Here is a 20,602-nt window from a genome sequence, read left to right as displayed (position 1 = left end):
GAGGTATCCCTGTAATCCTAACCCTTCATAGGCTGAGATAGGAGGATCACAAGTCCAAGGCCAGCCCCGAGAACTGGTAAGCCCCTGTCTGAAAAACCAAGGACTAGGGATCCAGCTTGCACATGGCCCTAGGTTTCATCTCCAGCATCACCAGGAAGGAAGGAAGGAAGGTGGTGGTGGTACTGCCCCACCTTCACAGGACTCCGCACATCGAGTGACAGGGCCAGAGCAAGTCAAGCCTTTCCTGCGCACGCATCCTGGCTTCATCTGCCGTGGTATTTCATTTCTGCTGGATGCTGGCATCGGCTGTCCTTCCAGGCACCATGCATAGGACAGTGACCAAGTTAGACAAAGCTCACGCTCTAATGCTCAGCATGGCAGCCGATTTGTAATCCCAGAACCTGAAAGACAGATGTAAGATCACTACAAGTTCAAAGCTAGCCTGAGATATATATATATATGGATATATAGGGGTGTGTGTGTGTGTGTATCACGTTCCAGAACAGTCATGACCATGTAGGGAGACCCTGTCTCAAACAGCAAAAGGGAGGGGGCTGGAGAGATGCTCTGCCATTAAGAGCACTCCCTGCTCTCCTGGAGGACCTGAGTTTAGTACCCAGCACCCATCAGGCAACTCACAACCACCTGTAACTCCAGCTTCAGGCACCCACCAACACACATAATACACAGAAAATTAAATTTAAAAGTATTTAAAAAGACCAAAAGAACCAAAAATTCATACTCTCATGGAATTTAATATATTCTAGGGCTATGGATAAAAACAAAACAGAAGAAAAAAATAAAATAGGATACCTTGAAATTCCCTAAGAATTTGAGAGAGAATTTTTCTGTTTCTGAAAGAACCCCTCAGGGCTTGTGTGATGGCTCGGTAGGTAAAGCACTTGCTGCTAAGCCTGGTGACGTGAGTTCAGTCCTTGGAGTCCACACAGTGGAAGGAGAGAACTGACTCCCACAGGTTGTCCTCTGGCCTGCGCACACACACAATGTGGAGCCGACCTCCTATGTGCTGAATGTCACAGGACGCAAGTTCCAAGAGGAAGAGCCAGTCGTCTGTGACAGGCCCCAGCTGGCTTCAGTCATCCGGAGAGGAAATGTGGGCTGTGCCCCATCTGTAGCCTTCTCTTGGCACCACTGACCCTCGGAGGCATCCTTTGCTCAGCTTTTTGGGTAGTTGTGCACATCGGAGGCCCCTGGGCAGCTCAGGCACTTTCCTCTCTTGTATTTTCTAGTCTCTCCCAGCTCCTCGTGAGGCACCAGGACCACTCACCAGCCCATCCTCTCCCCTCAGCAGCCCTCCGAGTTTCAATACACAAGAGGTTCCTACTGCTTCCCAGGGCCTGCTCAAAGTCTTCCAAAGAAACTCACCCATGGAGGACCTTGGCGCCAAAGGGGTAAGCCTTGAGCACCGGCGCTTCCGCTCAAGCCTGAGTTGGGACCTCAGGAGGAAGGCTGGAGCCACCTCTAGGCTAGGCCTTTGTGGCCAGCACTGTCCCTCATGACTCGTCAGGGTAGGCATGCCCTCTTGGTCTGCACTGGACAGTGTCAGTTGTACCCAGGACTTGGGGACAGACCCTCTGCCTGCCCTGTGTTGGGGTGCTTTTCCTTGGGGACCCTGGGCCTCTAACAGGAAGGGCCCTCTGCTGCTGATGAACAGGGAGGGGGAGGCAAGCTGAGTCCTCACACCTTCTTTTGCCATCATGGCTCTGAAGTCTGGGCTTGTGGCAGTTCTCCACACATCAGGCTGCTAGCCTTGCTGAGACGTGGAAGACCTACCACCAGTGCCTCAGCACTGAGACTCTCTAAAGCTCCACCCTCACGTTCCTGCAGGCCAAGGAGAAGATGAAGGAGGAATCGTGGAGCATCCACTTCTTTGAGTACGGGCGGGGCATGTGCATGTACCGAACAGCCAAGACCCGGGAACTGGTCCTGAAAGGTATCCCCGAGAGCCTCCGTGGGGAGCTTTGGCTCCTCTTCTCCGGTGAGTGCCTTGTATTGCTCCCAGCCTTGACTTGGCCACTCTTAGCTTGCAGAGCTTTCTGTGTATGGCTGGGTGAGCAGGTCCTGAGCCTGCGTGAGGCCTTGGGTTCATCCCTGGCATCAAAGGAAGACTCGTGTCAGGCCACTTTCTCTGGTCCCTGAGCCAGCCTCCTGAAGTCAGCCAGACAGAAGGGAGCTGCCAGCTCTCTCAGAGAACTGGAAGTAAGGACCTCAGCGACATAAGGGCTCAAGCCCAGAGCAGCAGGTGCCAGCGCAGGTGCTGTCAGTGGGTGACTGCACAATTGAAGGCAGGAAGATCCCCTTGCAGGCAGTTTCCCTTGGGACAAACTCTGACAGCGTTCATACCTTTGGTCACTCAGGGCATTTTAGAAGCCAGGCCATTTGAGTTTCTTAGAACTGTCCCCAGGGAAACTTGCCCTTACACCCTGCAACTGATCTCAAAGTTCCCCTTCTCCCGTGGGACATTTGTATCTCCAGTCAGTCTTGTCATTGTTGGCCAAGAACTAGGAGAAAGAAAAGAAAGACAGCTGCCACCCGTGTCTCCCCAGGGGCCTGGAATGAGATGGTGACCCATCCTGGCTACTACGCTGAGATAGTGGAGAAGTCCATGGGGAAATACAGCCTGGCTACTGAGGAGATCGAACGAGACCTCCACCGCTCCATGCCCGAGCACCCTGCTTTCCAGAATGAGCTTGGAATCGCTGCGCTCCGGCGAGTGCTGACTGCCTATGCGTTCCGAAACCCTACTATTGGCTACTGCCAGGTAATGGGGCTTAGCGAGGGATCCCAGAGATAATATCTCCCACCATGGCCTCCCAAGGGCAGGTGCTGGTGGTCTCAGCCTGTGGTGACCCGACACACACAGGATCCTGTCCACACCCTTGAGGAAGAACCTAACCCAGAAAAACTGTAGCTTAGCCAGGCATAGGCCTGTGCCTATGATCCTCACTCTTGGGAGAATGATGTAAGGGGACTGCTGCAAGTTCAAAGTTACCCTGGGCCACAAAGCAAGACCTTGTCTCAAAAAGCAAAGACCTAGTAGTTTATAATCTCAGCTCCTGAGAAATCAAGGCAGGAGGGTAAGGAATTCAAGGTCGCCCTCAGCTACGTGGGAAGCTTGAGGCCACCCTGAGCTAAGTGAGACACTGGTTTTTGTTTGCTTGCTTGCTGGCTTATTTGAAAAGGGGTTGTAGAGATGGCTGGAGATTAGGTGTGATGCTCTTCTCGAGGACCTGGGTCTCATTTCCAGTGCCCACCTCAGGCAGCTCACAATTGCCTGTTGCCCCAATTCCAGAAGACTGAATGTCTCTGGCCTGCGCAGGCTCTGTACTCCTAGGCACCCACACGTGGACACCCATACACATTCTTTTTATAAAGAATAAAATGATGGACTGCCCCCCTCAGCCCCTTGCCATACAGTAGGTTGTCTTCTCTGTGTTCCTTGTCTGAGACTGAGCAGAGCTGTCTTTTTTCTGTCTGTATGGGACAGCATACATAAAACAAAAGTTTAGCTCCTCTAAGGTGTGTGGTTCAGCGGCATTAAGTACATACCCACTTTTAGGCGGCCGTTGGCACCAAGAATTTCATCTCCCCACACCAAAACTGTCCTGTCAGACACTAACTTCTCACTCCCCTTCCCACTCTCCTTCTGCCTCAGAATCTGATTGTTCTGCACACCTCATGTGAGTGTGATCGTACTGAGTGAGAAAATGAGGACGTGCCTGCTCCCGTGTGAGGTAGAGACAGTTTCTTGTAGATAAGAGGGAGAGCACAAGCAAGGCATCTGGAAAGATCCAGACTGAACCGGTCCAGCAGAATAAACCTGCTGAAAGGAGAGAGAGTTGGGGAGAGCGAGAGAGGAAGAGGAGAGACAGGGAACAAAGAGAGGACCCAGAGACTAAGATCAAATGGCTGTGGTTAATGCTATGTAAGGATCAGAGGCTGGGGGATGGAAGCAAAGCTGGCCCCCTGGGAGGGAGAGGTTTAGGGTAGGGGGCGGGGTGAAAAGTGCTGGGAGGAGCCACAGATACTGAGTGAGATTTGTCCCTGGTCTCTTTGAGACCTCACACACAGCATTTATCCTTTTGCATCTGGCTTTTCACCTACTGACCCCAAGATCCATCATCACATTGCGGCGTGAATCAGAATCTTCTTCCTTTTTAAGGCTGGATAATCTGCTGTAGCTATATATGGTTTCTCTTTCTCTCTCCCTCCCTCTCTCTCTCTCTCTCTCTCTCTCTCTCTCTCTCTCTCTCTCTCTCTTCCCCTCTTTCAGTTTTTTGAAACAAGGTTTCTCTGTATAGCCCTGGCTGTCCTGGAACTCGTTCTGTAGACCAGGCTGTCCTCCAACTCAGAGATCCTCCAGCCTCTGCCTCCCGAGTGCTGGGATTAAAGACGTGTCCCACCACTGCCAGCTTCTCTCCATCCCCTAATGAACACTTGAGTTCCTTGTAACATTGGACTGACTATTGTACATGAAGCTGCTGTGAACTTCAGTGTATGCGTGCTTGTTCCAGTCTCTGCCTTCCGGTCATTAGCTGTGAGCCCAGAGGCCTGATTGCTGGATGGGGTTCTATGTCATCTTCTGAGGAACTCCCATGTTCTACACTGCTGCACGTTACAGTCAGTAGTTCACAGGGGTCTAGTTCCTCACTCACACTTACTGGCTTTACAGACACGGGTGTATTGTCTCACTGACATTTTGATTTACATTTCTGTTGGCTTTTGTCTTTGAATCTGTGGACTTTTCCTAAACTGGTCAGATGGCTTTCTGTTGGCCTTTGCTTGTATCTGGATTTCAAGGACACCGGTTTCCTAAAACTCAGATGCTGTAAGACCCTTGTTCTGCATGATGTTACCAACTCGTGGAGGCCAGGAGATCGGCCTGAAATAATTCTTAAAATAAGTTGCCGTCTTCAGAGCTTCTCCTTGTTATCAGCTGATGTTGTGTGTGCGCTCCTCCCCACGACAGGGTTCTAGCCACACAGCCCACACATCAGCTTGAGCCAGCCCTCTCAGAAGTGTTAGCTGATGTCACTGCCTGTTTTCCTAATGCCTTCTGACCCACTTTGATGGAGCTGGCTGGCTGTTTCTGTCTCATTGATTTCTTGCAAATTGGCCTGTTGGCACATTTCCCAGGGTTGGTCAGGGACTGTTGGTTATTGCTGGGTTCTGGATCTTCCTGAAGGGGCAGACCACTTTGCTCTGTGGCCAGCAGTGTGAAACAGACACACCACCGCACTGTCTCTACCTGGCAGGCAATGAACATTGTGACCTCGGTGCTCCTGCTCTATGGTAGTGAGGAGGAAGCCTTCTGGCTCCTGGTGGCCCTGTGCGAGCGCATGCTGCCCGACTACTACAACACCAGGGTAGTGGGTGAGTGTCCCCAGGGTTCCCTTGCCTGAGCCTCCGCCTCTTCAGGAGCTCCATGTAGTGGTAGTCTGTCCCCTGACTATTCCCTACACCTCACAGCCTTCATGCAGGTTCCCACCTTACAGACTAGAAACTCAGAAAGGCTCATGCTGGAAAGAAGAGAAGCAAGCACAGAGTCCCGGCCCTCTGCCTCCAGGCCCCAGCTCCCACCTAGACTTAATGGGGTTTCCTAGGATGGCCAGGGTGAGAGTCAGAGGACAGCACACATCCAGTGGGTTCTCAAAGTCCACCTGGAGCCCAGAGCTCCACCCAGCTTTCCCGTCAGAACTAGAGTGTCCCAGTAGGCACTCACATGTACATAAGCTTACTGATCTATTTCAGCATATGTGTTTAGCTCTTGGCTGTCCTCTGTTGTTTGGTGTCTAGGGTCCCCAGTGGGGTCCTTTAGCTTTGCATATATTCACATCATCAGGAGGTGGACAGAACCCCTTCTTGCTTCTGTTATTTCTAGGAGGGTAAAATCAGCATTTCATAAGAGTCGGACTGCTGTATCCGTATTTTCTGTGTCTGTGGATTCAGCCAAGCACTGACCAGAAATGCACAGAAGAAACTCCATCTATACTGAACACACGCAGATCCATCCCTTGTTCTTCTTCCCTAGACATAACAGCGGTATAGGTTTTCATAGTATTACACTGTAGTAGGTGTATGAATCATCCAGAAATAAATTACAGCAATCAGGAGGGTGTGCGTATATTTTGAGAAGCTACTGTGCATCCCCTGCCCTAAGCACCGGGGAATGTTGGTGTCTGAGAGAATGCTAGAAACAACTGCATGGATGCCAAGGAACCACTGTATATTGAAACAAGTGCTTCCTTTCACATCGTGGTTTGGAAACTATAGGAAGAATGATTACAATGCTGCTTTTCTGTTTTCCACATGTGCACACCCCTCTGGCCCTCACTGTAAGCAGAGCTGGCAGGGTCGAGGTTGGATAGGAACCAGGTAGTGTTCCTGCACCCCAGGCCCTGGTATTCTACAGGGGTCTGCTGGAGCTGTGCTCATATTCAGCCTCCTGTGCCTTCCTCAGGAGCCCTCGTAGACCAAGGCATCTTTGAAGAGCTCACGAGAGACATTCTGCCCCGGCTGTCAGAGAAGATGCAGGAGCTGGGCGTGATCTCCAGCATCTCGCTGTCCTGGTTCTTGACTCTCTTCCTCAGCGTCATGCCCTTTGAGAGTGCCGTGGTCATTGTTGACTGCTTTTTCTACGAGGGCATCAAGGTGATCTTGCAGGTGGCCCTGGCTGTGCTGGATGCCAACATGGATCAGCTCCTGGACTGCAGTGACGAGGGCGAGGCCATGACCGTGCTGGGCAGGTGACCATGCTGGGTGCTACTCCTGCTTTCAGGGGGATGGCAGCGGAGCTCCTCCCCTCCCTAGCCTTCAGTCAACATCCTGTGCTATGCTCCAAGTACCAGACTAGGTCGAGAGATGAGCCAGGGGTAGCAGACAACTGTCCTAGTGGACAAGGAGCTGCCAAGATGATGAGAACTGGGAACAAACAGAAGAGGCCAGTGGGCCTGAGTATACTGGGCTGCAGGCTGCCACTCAGCTCTATGGTCATGGGGAATTGACCCAGAGCAGAGATCTCGTGGTGACACTCATGTCGGAGGTCAGGAGACAGTGCACATCAAGGCCTCCAACCAGAGCAAGACCCTGTCCCTGGAAAAACTGCACTGTATGATTCTTCCTGGCCAGACCCTGATGACTCCCGAGAGAGGGAGCACATTGTCCCCAAACTAGTTAGGCTCTGGAACCCACAGGCCACTAGAAGACAGCTTGATATCCTCAGGATTAGTGCTCAGGCGTGAGTGGACAGCAAGGTATTTTCTCTGCTACCCTGATGGGAGCTTCTGGACCAATAGATGCCCCAACAGACACACCAGCACCTTCCTGCAGGATTCCCAGGCCTGAGTTCTGCCCCAGCGCTTGGCTGTGGTTGATAGGGGCCTATACTGTTGTCTGTTGATCTTTGCAGATACCTGGACAATGTGGTCAACAGGCAGAGCATCTCTCCACCTATCCCACACCTTCACGCTTTGCTGACCAGTGGAGATGACCCTCCTGCAGAAGTGGACATCTTTGACCTCCTGAAAGTGTCCTATGAGGTCAGCTTCCAGCTGACCCTGGCCAAGCTGTTCCCCAGGGCCTTTGGTTTTGGGTGAACACAGCAAGTATGGCTGGGATTTCACCCTGTGCCTTTGGTCTCACTGACTCTCCTTTGGCTTGTAGAAGTTCAGCAGCCTGAGGGCTGACGACATTGAACAGATGCGGTTTAAACAGAGGCTGAAGGTGATCCAGTCCTTGGAAGACACGGCCAAGAGAAGTGTGGTACGGTCCCTGGCGAAGGCAGTGGTAACCTGTGGCAGGGACTACAGGGCCAGCCTGAGTGAATGACTTCTCCCAGCCCCTCTCCAGCCCCACCACTCCCTGAGCCCTACTGTGTCATGACCAGGATGCATGGGGGCCTGAAATCCCACAGCATGGGTACTACTTTGGGGAGGTAGGGAGAGGCCATGGTCACTTAGTGGGAATTGTCTCTGACACTCTGCACGCTGAGACCATGGCCTTCTGGTTTAAGTCCTCCCAGACTAGTTTTGCTGTAAGCTTCTGTCTTGGACCAGGACACTCCACTCTTCTGCCCATGCTGTATGGCCCTGCTCTGAAGCCTTTGTCCTTCTCCCTGCAGGGGGTGTACCATCCCTGCCACTCCATACTCTGTGTAACCCGTCCTTGATCTCTGTCCACGTGGAGTCGGGGACCTCATTCCTTGCCTCCATATTTCCACCCCTCCCTTCAGGGTTATAGGGCATGCTCACAAGCAACAGACATGACCCACCCTGACTAACTCAAGTAAAATAGACCCGATTGGCAAGTTATAGGACACTTGTGGGTGACTGGAGCTAAGTGGCTGTCCATCACCCCGTGTCCCTCAATGGGTCCTAATGCCGACCTCAGGACAGGCTCAGGGAGTGGGAGCTGAGTGGCAGGTGGTGGCAGAGGGTGAGCACAGAAGGGATCCTCTCCAGTGTGGACCCTCCTTCATGTGCTTGGCCACTGGTGACAGACAGGACAGATCACACCCTTTGCCCCATCCACATGAGAACTCCCAGAGCAAGCATCTTGTTTCTACTGCGGCAGGAACTTGGGGCCCTTTAGTACCACCATTTCATCTTTCCTTCTAGGTCCGAGCCATACCAGGGGACATTGGCTTCTCCATTGAAGAGCTGGAGGATCTTTACATGGTGTTTAAGGTGACAGCCAAGCACAAGGGCGGGTAGAGTCCCCATCTGGTCCGCATGCGTCCTCGGCACAGCAGCCCTGAGCCGGGAAAGCCGTTGTCCTTAGTCACAGTTACTGTAGGCGATATGTAGCAGAACAGAGTGTGGCATGCACACTCAGGTGTCGCTCCTCTGAGGCCAAACACCGTGTGTTTTGAGACAGAGCCTCTCACTGGCCAAGAGCCTCTCACAGGCCTGCTAGGCTGGCTGGGCAGGGAACCCCAGGGCTCCTCCGGCTCCTCACAGCAAACGCACGCTACTCCAAGTGCACACTACCACATGCGGCTTTGGTGTTGGTTTTGTTTTGTTTTGTTTTCGAGACAGGGTTTCTCTGTATTTCCCTGGCTGTCCTGGAACTCTGTAGACCAGGCTGGCTTCAAACTCAGCAATCTGCCTGCCTTTTCTGGGATTAATTATTTCATTTAATTATTTATTATGTGTATGTACGTACATGTGCATGGCACACGCATAGAGGTCAAAAGACAGCTTGTGAGCGTAGGTGTGTTCCAGGGATCAAACTCAAGACATTCCGTTTGGTGGCAAGCACCTTGAGCCACACACCCAGCATTTTTATGCTGGTTCTAGGGACCAAAGTTAGGTTCTCATGTCTGTATAGCTAGCAGGTTAGTGACTGGGCTCCAACAGAGCACTCTTCAATAGCAAAAACAAAGGCATTCAAACCAACTCACGTAGAAGACAGAATGCATCCGCTCATTTAACTGAAAAGTTACACGGCTTCAGACATGGCTGGATCATGGTGCTGAGCCTGCTTTGCCGCTGCTCCATCTCTCTTAATGTCTAGCTGCTTTTCCTGTAGAGTGACAGACAGGACTGTTTTGAGCAGCTCCGGGGTCACGCCTTCAGTGACTCCAGTGGAAACAGAATCTTCTTTTCAAGTAGTTTTAACAAAAGACACGGTCAGTCAGTCCTTGGGATGATTCAGCCTAGGTGCTGTGGCTAAGGGATAGTTTGGCCTGCCAGACGAGTGCTAGTGTGTGATTACAAACAAGGCAGCCTTGTAATCCCCGCCCTCGGAGTGAGTCAGTTGAGTTTCTGCACGTAAAACTCAGGTTCATTATAAAGAGTGGGAAGGACACTGGGGGAAAGGCAGGGCAGAAGTTCACACCGCCCTCTGGTTGTTTTGATTTTTGGTTTTTGTGGTTGTTGGTTGGTTGGTTGGTGACTAAGTAGTTAAGTGTTTCATTGAGCTGGGTTTTCTCTGTGTTGCCCAGGCTTACTTGAAACTGAACTTGGAGGTCAAGTGATCCTCCTGCCTCAGTTTCCTGAGTGCTGAGACTATGGGTATATATTACCAGTTCCTGTGGTCCTTTCCAGCTCCCTGAGGTTCAGTTCCCGAGATGGCCAACACTGTCAGAACAGTGGACTCCGTGTGCCCTGTCTGGCTCTTCTGCTGTGTACTAACGTGAAGGGGTCCTGTGAGCTGAGTGTCTGCCCAGTGTGCATCAATTCTAAGGCTGCAGATGTGGACAGATCAGGAAAGGCACCCTGGTGACCCTGAGAGCCAGGGCCCCAAAGGCCATCTCACCAGACGGTATCCCCTGCAGGCCAAGCATCTAGCAAGCCAGTATTGGGGTGGTAGCCGCTCAGCCGCCATCCACCGGGACCCCAGCCTGCCCTACCTGGAGCAGTACCGGATCGATGCCAGCCAGTTTCGGGAGCTTTTTGCCAGCCTGACACCCTGGGCCTGTGGGTCTCACACGCCTGTGCTGGCAGGTCGCATGTTCCGCCTCCTGGACCAAAACAAGGACTCACTGATCAACTTCAAGGAGTTTGTGACAGGGATGAGTGAGTGTCTCACCCGTCTTTCAAAACCTAGCCAGTGTTTCTATCCCTCCTGTGGCCAGCAGATGGCAGCCTTGAGCCCTTGCCTTAAAGCTCAGCAGTTCTACTGTCCCTCACCATCAGTCTGGGGCTATGGCCCCAAAGAAGGCTAAGCTTTTCCACAGGGTCCAAGGGAAGCAGGAGGCCCAGGGCTCGTTTGAGCCCTCCTAGAGACCTGACTAGGGAGGACCCAGGCTGTCCCAGACTGTGGAGTCTCCACTAAAACCCACAGGAAGGGTGTGGGGACACAGCCTGACATGTGTCCCTGGGGCCTTCTTGCCAAACATGCCCCCCTCCCTGGCTTTAATCTGCAGGTGGAATGTACCATGGAGACCTCACAGAGAAGCTCAAAGCACTGTACAAGCTGCACCTGCCCCCAGGTGAGTGCCTTCAGGCTTCCTGCTGTGAGCCTCTCTGGGCCCCTTGGCCCAACATACCTCTGGAATGGGTGTAGCCAGGAGCGTGAGCTAGGTGGAAGGGAGGTGCTGGGACCCAGCATGTGTGAGGGTCTGGGGCTGAGGTCCACCATGGCTAACGGTCTGAGCAGAGGCCAAGGATGGGGAAAGGGCATGCAGGAAGATCCAGGAGGGCTCCTGGAAACAACACTCAACCCATCAGGCAGGGCAACATGACCCAGAAGCCACACAGAAGGCTGTGATGGAGGGGCCAGTGCACCTGGGCCCTAAGCTCTTTGTTCTTCAAGTAACTGTTACCCAAAGGTTCCTGTTTATCCCCAGACAGCCTGGGACACTGCCAAGGCCACCTGCAGATCCTGTCACCAGGCCTCATGACAAGGGCCCACTTCCGGCCTCTAAGCGGTGCTGGAGCTGTCCTTAGGATGGAATGTGTCCTGTGGGTGGCTGGTCTGAGCGAAGATGGGGGGAGGGGGCTCACAGAAGCTGACCAGCACATGGTCCCAGCATCCTTTATGTGTGGCCAGAGTTCATCTGGCTCACCAGGAGTGACCATGGGGAGAGCAACTAAGAAGGCGCTTTCCCTGGGCAGGAACCAGATCCAAAAAGATGAAACAATGGCCCAGGGTACCCTACTGCCTCTGGTGGAGCCCCCTGAGCAGTTCATACACAGTATCTGCCTTCAGAATTGGCCCTGTGTGAGTGTCAGATTGCAGGGCTACACTCACCACTGGCGTTGCACACCCCAGCTTCTCACTGTGTGCATTGGGGCCCAGTTCTCACACGAGGCTAGCTTGCAGCTGGTAAGAACGACCTGGGCAGCGTCAGAGAACTGGGGCCGCCCCCACCACCTGAACCACCTTAGCCTGCTTCATCCGTGTACTGGGATGCTCGGATCCTACCACCCTTCTGTGCTTTATCCTGTTAATCCTTCCCTGCCCGACCCCCAGCCCCTCCGTACCACAGGAATGGTAAGATTACATGTGCAGACAGCCTTGGGAATCTGCAGCCTCAGGTTTCCGTCAGCCAATACCAGCAAACACAGCATCAAGTAAAATGCTCCCGATGAGATATGCTGATCCAGGTCATCCTGTGGTGGGAGGCTGCTGGGTGTATGGATTATATTCATACCCAGCACATGTACCACATTGCCAAACACAGTACCAGTGCTGGGGATGTAGCTCAACTATAGCACAAGAGCTTAACATATGGGATAACCTAGAGTTCAATCCCCAGCACTGCCTCCCCCCAAAAAAAACCCACATTGTCAAAATCAAACTAGTAAGCCAAGCACATCTGTGATCCCAGACCAGCAGGCTGCCTCAGGAGGGTTGAGAATTAGAGGCCTACCTGTACCATGGACTGAGGCTCTGTCGCAAAAACAAGAAGAATGTGACCACCTATTAAAATGTCAGGTGTTACCACAGAAGGTGTCCAGCCTGGTGGGACGTGAGTGGGGGAGGTGCCCTTTGCTGCTTTCACGATAAATCAGCCTCCTCACCCATCCTCACGTGTCTTCCTCTTGGAACACAGCTCTGATCCCAGAGGAGGCGGAGTCAGCGCTGGAGGCCACTCATTATTTCACAGAGGACAGTTCCTCAGAAGGTGAGTCACTGCTGCGACACCTAGCACAGCCAGCCATGCGTCTGCAGCCCCCAGTCTGCAGGAAGCCAGCAGTCCCACTGTGGGCTCGGGGAGCATGCCTCCCTGGGGTGCTCCCTGGGAGGGCCCTGCCACACTTCCAGGGCCAGGCTGGCCCTGTAGGCGTTCTCACCCGTTGTTTCTCTTGCATCTCTGTCTCCCTGGACCTGGGCTTCTCCCTCTGCCCTCTGCGCATCCTCTGCTGTCCCTTCCAGCATCTCCTCTGGCCTCAGATCTGGATCTTTTCCTGCCCTGGGAGGCACAAGGTCAGTCCCTGGAGGGCAGGGGCGATCCCTTTGCCTCTAGGCTTTGTCTTCTTTTACTCAGAAGCCTGGAAGCTTCCATGCCCCAGAGACTCTTTGGAAACTTCATCCTATGGGGGTAAATTCTGAGAACAATTGCTTCTGGTGGGGGCAATCTCATGTGATGGCTAATGATGAGGATGCATGCACATACAACATGCCAGACATGGAGCAAGCCTCTACACCCACATGCAAAAATCTCATGTTCATAGGAAAGGGATACAGAATGTGAGAAAGGTACAGGGTGGGAGAGCGGAGGAGGCCAGAGGGAGAGATAGACACTCCCCTTAGAAGCAATTTCAGGCTTCACAGGGTTTTCTCATCACAGAAAGTACATGTTGAGTGCCTGTTAGGACTCAGCCTTTGCCGTATGTAAAAGTCATTGAGAATATCTGACAAAGTGAAAGGCCATCCTGCACCCTGCCTGGGATTCGGCCATGGAGCTGGCCATGTGTAATATGAAACTGACCATGAGGGCTGGGGGTGTAGCTCAGTGTTTGAACACTTGGTTGACAGGTGGGATTCTGGGTTCCATCATGTGCTGCTGGGAATGGAACCCGGGGCGTAACGGAGCATGCCCCTAACCCTAATACTCTAGCTAGAGGCCAAGGTGGCAGGAGAAACTGGAGCTCAAGATCACCGTAGCTACATGGTGAGTTTGAAAAATTAAATGGTCTTGCCTGGCAGTGGTAGTGCACGCCTTTAATCCCAGCACTCGGGAGGCAGAGATTGGCAGATCTCTTTGAGTTCAAAGCCAGCTTGGTCTACAAATAATCCTTTACTCCCAACATTCAGGAGGGAAAGGCAGGCAGATCTCTGAGTCTGAGTTCAAGGACAGCCTGGTCTACAGAATAAGTTCCAGACAGTCAGGGCCACAAAGAGAACCCTGTCTCAAAACCCTCCCCCCACAAAACAAAACAAAACAAAACATTAATTAACAGCAACAAAAAGAATGTATTTAATTAATTTTAAGAATAAGGTCTGGGGATGTGGCTCAATGGTAGAACTCTTGCCTAGGTTACAGATAGCCCCAAATTCCATTCCAAGTAATTAAAAAGAAAAGGGTTAACTATGATAAGAACAAGTCATCTCCCCAGGTGGGTGATATACATAGAGGACGTGACACGATAGGGAACACGAGAATGGTGCGTCCCGAGTTACCACTGTCCTACAGACAGTGTTCAAAGCTTACTTGAACTTGAACATGACCTAATTTCAGGATCATAACTTAGAGTGGCTGGAGAGATGCTCAGTGGTTAAGACCACTGGCTGCTCTTCCAGAGGACCTCAGTTGGATTCTCAGCAGCCACATGGCAGCACAGAACCACCTGTCACTCCAGTCCCAGTGGCTCTGATGCTCTCTTCTGGCTCCGTGAGCACAAGACAACGCACATGTCATACTGATTTTTTTTGTGTTTTGTTTTTTGTTTTTCGAGACAGGGTTTCTCTGTGTGACAGGTAAGCCTGTCCTGGAACTCGCTCTATAGTCCAGGTTGGCCTTGAACTCAACAGAGATACCCTCTGCCTCTGCCTCCGAAGTGCTGGCATTAAAGGCAAATACCACCACCACCTGGCAAATAAATTTCTTAGTGTTTTAAAAAAATGAATACAAATTATGCCAGGAATGGCATACTCTTTATTTTAGAGGTAGAGGCAAGTCGATCTCTGTGACTTTGAGGTCAGCTTGGTCTGTGTGGCATGTTCACTGAATTCAGGGCTCCATCTTGAGACCTCGGTTAAAAAAAGAAAGAAAATTCAAGTTAAAGAAGTCAGTCAATTTCTGTTACACTCGGTCTGGCAACCCAGGATGCCCTAAGCTTATCCTAGCTTCTCCTAGGAGAGGGCTTGGGGTACACAGGCTGTTGTTGGGTCCCACATAGTCCTGAAGCAAGAGGGTTCCTGGAGATACCTGCCCTTCCTTGCGCCCAGCATGGTCCAGGAGGACAGTCCAGAACTGAGATCTGCCTGATGTCAGCACTTGGGCTCCTCGAGCAGCCACATTGCCTCAGAGAAGTTCATCTTTTGGAGAACTTCAGGTTCATGTTCACACATGTACAGCACAGTGTGTGCCAGCTTCAGCAAATGTGGAACTTTATGAAATACTAGGCTCAGGGGCCAGCAGGATGGCTCAGCAGGAAAGAGGACTTGCTGCCAATCAGCCCCAAGGGCCCATGGTAGAAAGGAAGAACCAGTTCCCACAAGTTGTCCTCTGGCCTCTGTTTATACACTGCGGCTTGTATACTCACACACAATCAATTAATGTAAAGAACAAACAAAAACAGTAGGCTGAACACAGGATCCTGTACAAAATCCCTGTTGATGTGACAGTCTTGGAAAGGAGGAATCACTCCCTTGAGTTTGACCTTTGGGAAGCAGAGTTCATTGGTTGTCAAGCTTGTTCACAGTGCATGTCATCATTCACTGGGAAGCAGCATGTTGAAAGGTGCTGGGAATGGAGCCCCGGGCCTGCAGCTTGCTGAGCATAGACTGAGCTAAGTCTCCAGCAGTTGGCGTTCCTTACCTGAAACCCAGTGAAGACATGACCAGCTCTCCCTGTGGCAGTGTTTAAGCCTGGGACCAGCCAAGCAGGAGGGCGGCATGGAGCCCTGTAGGGCTGGTCTGCAGGACCACAGCTGCGACCTGTGAAGACCTCCTGGTTTGTAGTCAAAAGAATGTTCTCTGTTCCTTTTCTGGCGTGTAGAGGCACCGGCACAGGAGCAGCAGGAAGGAAGTGGAAGTGAGGATGTCCAAGAAAGAAGAGGTACAGACCATTCTCCTGGCAATCCCTTGCTTGTCATACCCCTCCCCACTCGCTGCGGGGTGACAAAGGGCCGGTGCCTCAGTACCTAGCTCGGCTCACCTACTGCTGTGGGACCCCAGGCTGCTGCATGTGTCGTGTGTACCCATGGCTTCATCCTCACGGCAGTCTCTCTCCAGCCTTGGGGAAGACAGGTTTGAACTCCTCATCAATGTAGGGCCAACTTACTTCCACTAACTTAAGAGAGACCTGTGGGTATTTGGGGTGTTTTAACCATTCCCTAAATGCCAGAGCATTTTGTAATAATTTTGTACTAGGATCCAAGTAACCTGAGGTCAGAGAGCAGCCCACAGTCTGCTTTCTCTATTGGACAGATAGAGATTAATCCCCCCCCCCTCTCTCCCCTCTCTCTTTCTTCTCTCTCTCTCTCTCTCCTCACAGAGGAGAAGGGAACCAGTCCTCCGGACTACCGACACTACCTTCGATTATGGGCTAAGGAGAAAGAGGCCCAGAAGGAAACTATTAAGGACCTTCCCAAGATGAACCAGGTAGACTCTGTCAGGATCTACAGCACATGTTTCTAGAGAATTCTGTCTGCTTGGGGCTTAAACAGCTTCATGCTCCTTGTGCACCAGCAGGCTCCTGTGGGTGGGAATTCGCTTCCCTCTCTCTAGAGCCTCTTCGTCCTGATGGCCATTAGTGATGGTTCCAGATAGGTAAAACGTGACTTTCTGGACAGGATGGTGTTTCCATGGTAACCACCTGCTTAGGTTGCATCAGTGTGCATAAACCACAGAAGCACTGAGGAAAGTTAGTTTCCAATAGCCAGGGACTCGACACACAACCTTGAGAAGAGCACTCTGGTGGGCCCAGTCCAGCCCGTGATGTTTTCACAAACACCCAACCAACTATCCGCTTGGACTTCACCCTGTGCCCTTTTATGGAAGGCCCTGCATTCCAAGCACTTTTACACACAGGCATTAAGAATTAACCCTGGCCAGGTAACTGTGACACACACCTTTAATCCCAGCACTCAGGTGGCAGAGGTGGGCGGATCTCTGTGTGTTCAAGGCCAGCCTGGTCTACAAAATGAGTTCCAGGACAGCTAGAGCTGTTAACACAGAGAAACCCTGTCTTGAAAAAAAAGAAAGCGGGGAGGATGGGTGTGCTGTGAAGAAAAGCTTTGAAAGGACTGTGTGGCCTTGGTGGAGCCCTCCCCTTTCCTAACCCAGGAATGGTAAGGCATGGGTTTGTGCCATCAAAATCCCAGCACCAGGTAGAGTGGCCTGTATCTCCAGTTGATTTGGAAGAGCACAGGTACCCATCTCTAACCACCTCTGTTTTCTTTCTGGCCTTCTCCCGAAGGAGCAATTCATTGAGCTGTGTAAGACACTTTACAACATGTTTAGCGAAGACCCCATGGAACAGGACTTGTATCATGCCATTGCCACCGTGGCCAGCCTTCTCCTCCGCATTGGCGAGGTGGGAAAGAAATTTTCGGCCCGGACAGCCAAGAAGCCCAGGGACGGTGCCCACAGCGGGGACCACAACAGTGCCACCGAGGAGGATGAGCCACCCATAGCCAAACCTCATCAGGACCCAACACGGGAATGTCATCCACCAGTGGCAGGGGACCCCCAGGCCAAAGGCAGCGGGGACACCCATCTGGGGAAAGCACCGCAGGACAGTCATGTGATAGTGGAGGGCGGCAGTGGCGAGGGTCAGGGCTCTCCTTCCCTACTTTTGTCTGATGACGAAACCAAAGACGACATGTCCATGTCCTCCTACTCGGTCGTCAGCACAGGCTCGCTGCAGTGTGAGGACCTCACAGATGACACCGTGCTGGTGGGAGGGGAAGCCTGCAGCCCCACCACCACCTCACGTATCGGGGGCACTGTGGACACGGACTGGTGCATTTCCTTCGAGCAGATCCTGGCCTCCATCCTCACAGAGTCTGTGCTGGTGAACTTCTTTGAGAAGAGGGTGGACATCAGACTCAAGATCAAGGACCAAAAGAAGGTGGAGAGGCAGTTCAGCACCTCCAGTGACCACGAGCCCCCCGGGGTCTCAGGCTGAGCTGTGAAGTGGAAGCTGGTCTGTCTCCTCCCTTTATCCCTGTCTGTTTCCTCCTTGAAGACACACCTGCTCTTAAAGCAGGGTGTCACAGAAGCAAAGGTCAGGTCAATGCAGACTCAGTTGCCTTACAAGGATCCCCTGGGCCAGGGCACCTTCTTCCTCCCTGTGGCTGGGAGCCTGGAGAACCTGCCTTGAGCCTGCCGTTCCCATAGCATTAGAGGCCTTTGGATCTGCCCCTGCCTGTTTCTTGCCCCTGCAAACCCGTGCTATGCACACACTACACCAGTTGTTCCATTTATGGAAAGACCTACAGCCATGTGGCCTGGCTACCAGTGGTCACATGGTCATGTGCTTGGGCTCCAAAAGATGGAACTTCTAGGCACCCTCTGAAGTTTGTCAGCCTGAGCCGTGGTCTTGGGACTGAGGAACTCAGTGCCTGTTGTACTGGCAGAAGCCTTGCACTGCACTCCTAATTTATGAGGTTTCCATTCCTCCATGTCATTAACTTACAACATCCCTCAGGTCCTCCTCCATTCCCTCGCCCTCATCTTAGTTGGCTAAAACTCACACTGTGCTCAATGCCTTAATAAATCCCTAAAAGAAAGAGAAAGCACGCTGTGTGCAGTGCCTTCGTGTGGCCCTGAACCACACCACCCCAACCTTACTTCCCCAACAAGTGAAGTGTGTGGCCCAGCAAGCATTGTGGGCATTCAGGGTACCCGGCTGCCATAGTAGGTGGGGGAATTGCAGGACTCTCCATGGTGTATGGTAACTGTGGTCACAGGTCTTAGGCTCAGTGTCCAAAGGTGTGTGCAGTGTAATAGACTTGTCCTCAGGCCTGGACCACTCCAAGTTGTTAGCCCTCGGATTCACAGCCACACATGGCTAGAGGGGAACCTGCTGGGGTAAGTCAGAGCAAGACTCAGCTATGGGGCACCCTGGCTGTGTTTCGGGAGCAGAAGTGGATCATAAGCATCCATTGCCCATGAGCTGATCTCGCTTCTATAATAAATGAAAGATGTGGTAGTGCCAGGTGTGGCGGCACATCTGTGGTCCTGCACTTGAGAATGGGGCAGGACGATTGCTTCACTTGAGACCAGCCTGGGCTACATGTTGAGCTCTGCCTCAAAGAGCCAAAATAAATAAGATGACATTAGGTATTATTTACAATAATACCATGAAATTCAGTTAATCTCAACGCCCATGTAAAAGCTGGGCATTGTTACGCCCACCTGTGCCCCAGTACTGGCACTCAGACAGGCAGCCTAACCTAGCCAAATAGCCAGCTTCAGGTTCAGTAAGAGCCCGTCTCAAGGGAGTCATGCAGAGTAATGAAGCAGGACAGCCTTTACCCATACCATTACACACATATGAAATAAAGATGTTTAAATTTGTTTAAAAATACAGTTGGTGATTTCTAGTAAATTTGCTGAGTTATCTCAACACAATTCTGAGCCATTTCTATCACCACAGGAAGATACCTAGGATCCACTTATAATAGATCCCTGTTCCGACTCCCAGTCCCAAGCAACCATTGATCTTCCAACAAAATTTATGGTTTGAAAAATATAAGTAAGCCAGGCAGTGGTGGCACACGCCTTTAATCTCAGCACTAGGGAGGCAGAGACAGTCGAGGTCATCCTGGTCTACAAAGTGAGTTCCAGGATAGCCAGGACTGTTACACAGAGTAGTCCTGTTTTGAAAAACAAACCAAAAATATATTTATACACACACACACATACATACATTTCCTTATTTAATCTCTGTGTGTGAGAGTGCATGCATATGTGTGAGTATGTGAGGTGCAAGAAGACAACTTACAGGAGTTGGGTCTGTCCTTCCACAATGTAGGTCTTGAACTCAGGTCAGGTTTGACAGCAAATACTTTTACCCACTGTGGAAGTTTGAGAATGGCTCCCATAGGCTCATATGTTTGAATGCTTAGTCCCCAGGTAGTAGAACTGTTTGAATGATCAGGAAGTATAAACTGAGACTGCTTTCTCATTTCCCAGTCGCCCAGACCCAAGTAATCACAAAGAAACTATATTAATTACAACAGTGTTTGGCCAATGGCTTAGGCCTATTCCTAGCTAGCTCTTGCATGTTAAATGACCCCATTTCTATCAACCTGTGTATTGCCACAAGGATGTGGCTTTGTGGTAAGGTTTTGGCATCTTTCTCCTTTGGCAGCTACATGGCGCTTGCCTGACTCCATCTTCTTTCTCCCTACATTCAATTTAGTTTTCCTTCCTACCTATATTCTGCCCTATCATAGGCCAAATAGCTTCTTTATTAACCAAAGGTAATAAAACATATTAACAGCATACAGAGGGGGGTCCCACATCAAGGAAGTGTGGCCTTGTTGGCAGAGGTGTGTCATTGGGAATAGTTTCAAAAGCCCATGCCAGACCCAGTCTCTTTCTCTGTCTGCCTGTGGATCTGGATGTAAAGCTCTCAGCCCCGTGCCTGCTCACCTGTCACCATGCTTCCTGCCATGATGGTCATGGACTAACCCCCCAAAACTGTAAGCAAGTTCCCAATTAAATGTTTCCTTTTATAATCATTGCCTTGGCAACCATTGCTGCTACACAGAGAAAACAAACAAAGTTGGTTTGGTCATGGTGTCTCTGCAGCAATAGAACTAAGACACCCACTGAACCATCCCACTGACCCTGAATTTTTTTATTCTACTTTTTTGGGGAATGGTATTTGAGACAGGGTTCCTCTGTGTAGCTTTGGAGCCTGTCCTGGAGCTCACTATGTAGAGCAAGCTGGCCTCAAAACTCAGGGAGATCCACCTGCCTCTGCCTCCAGAGTGCTGGGATTAAAGGCATGCAC

At 51.5% G+C, this 20,602-nt stretch overlaps 1 protein-coding gene across 2 annotated transcripts in view; it reads left to right on the top strand.

Annotated features, from left to right (window-relative positions):
• The window catches only part of Tbc1d9b (TBC1 domain family member 9B), a 38,149-nt gene extending 19,775 nt beyond the window's left edge, over window positions 1-18,374 (top strand). The window contains exons 8-22 of one of the 2 annotated variants that reach the window (XM_087910677.1): window positions 1,251-1,412; window positions 1,849-1,999; window positions 2,568-2,782; window positions 5,277-5,394; window positions 6,482-6,767; window positions 7,430-7,559; window positions 7,684-7,782; window positions 8,637-8,705; window positions 10,298-10,538; window positions 10,889-10,954; window positions 12,521-12,592; window positions 12,844-12,894; window positions 15,632-15,691; window positions 16,130-16,236; window positions 17,054-18,374. In XM_087910677.1, the coding sequence (XP_087766803.1) occupies window positions 1,251-1,412; window positions 1,849-1,999; window positions 2,568-2,782; window positions 5,277-5,394; window positions 6,482-6,767; window positions 7,430-7,559; window positions 7,684-7,782; window positions 8,637-8,705; window positions 10,298-10,538; window positions 10,889-10,954; window positions 12,521-12,592; window positions 12,844-12,894; window positions 15,632-15,691; window positions 16,130-16,236; window positions 17,054-17,764 (2,538 nt within the window). In that variant the 3' untranslated portion in view covers window positions 17,765-18,374. The remainder of the gene's footprint in view (window positions 1-1,250; window positions 1,413-1,848; window positions 2,000-2,567; window positions 2,783-5,276; window positions 5,395-6,481; window positions 6,768-7,429; window positions 7,560-7,683; window positions 7,783-8,636; window positions 8,706-10,297; window positions 10,539-10,888; window positions 10,955-12,520; window positions 12,593-12,843; window positions 12,895-15,631; window positions 15,692-16,129; window positions 16,237-17,053) is intronic. The other variant, XM_087910678.1, reaches the window with a different exon arrangement.
• Window positions 18,375-20,602: the final 2,228 nt, after the last annotated feature.

This window comes from Myodes glareolus, chromosome 9 (assembly GCF_982192425.1).
Source record: "Myodes glareolus chromosome 9, mMyoGla1.1, whole genome shotgun sequence".
Classification (NCBI taxonomy): domain Eukaryota; kingdom Metazoa; phylum Chordata; class Mammalia; order Rodentia; family Cricetidae; genus Myodes; species Myodes glareolus.
This window is presented reverse-complemented; position numbering and strand designations above follow the sequence as displayed.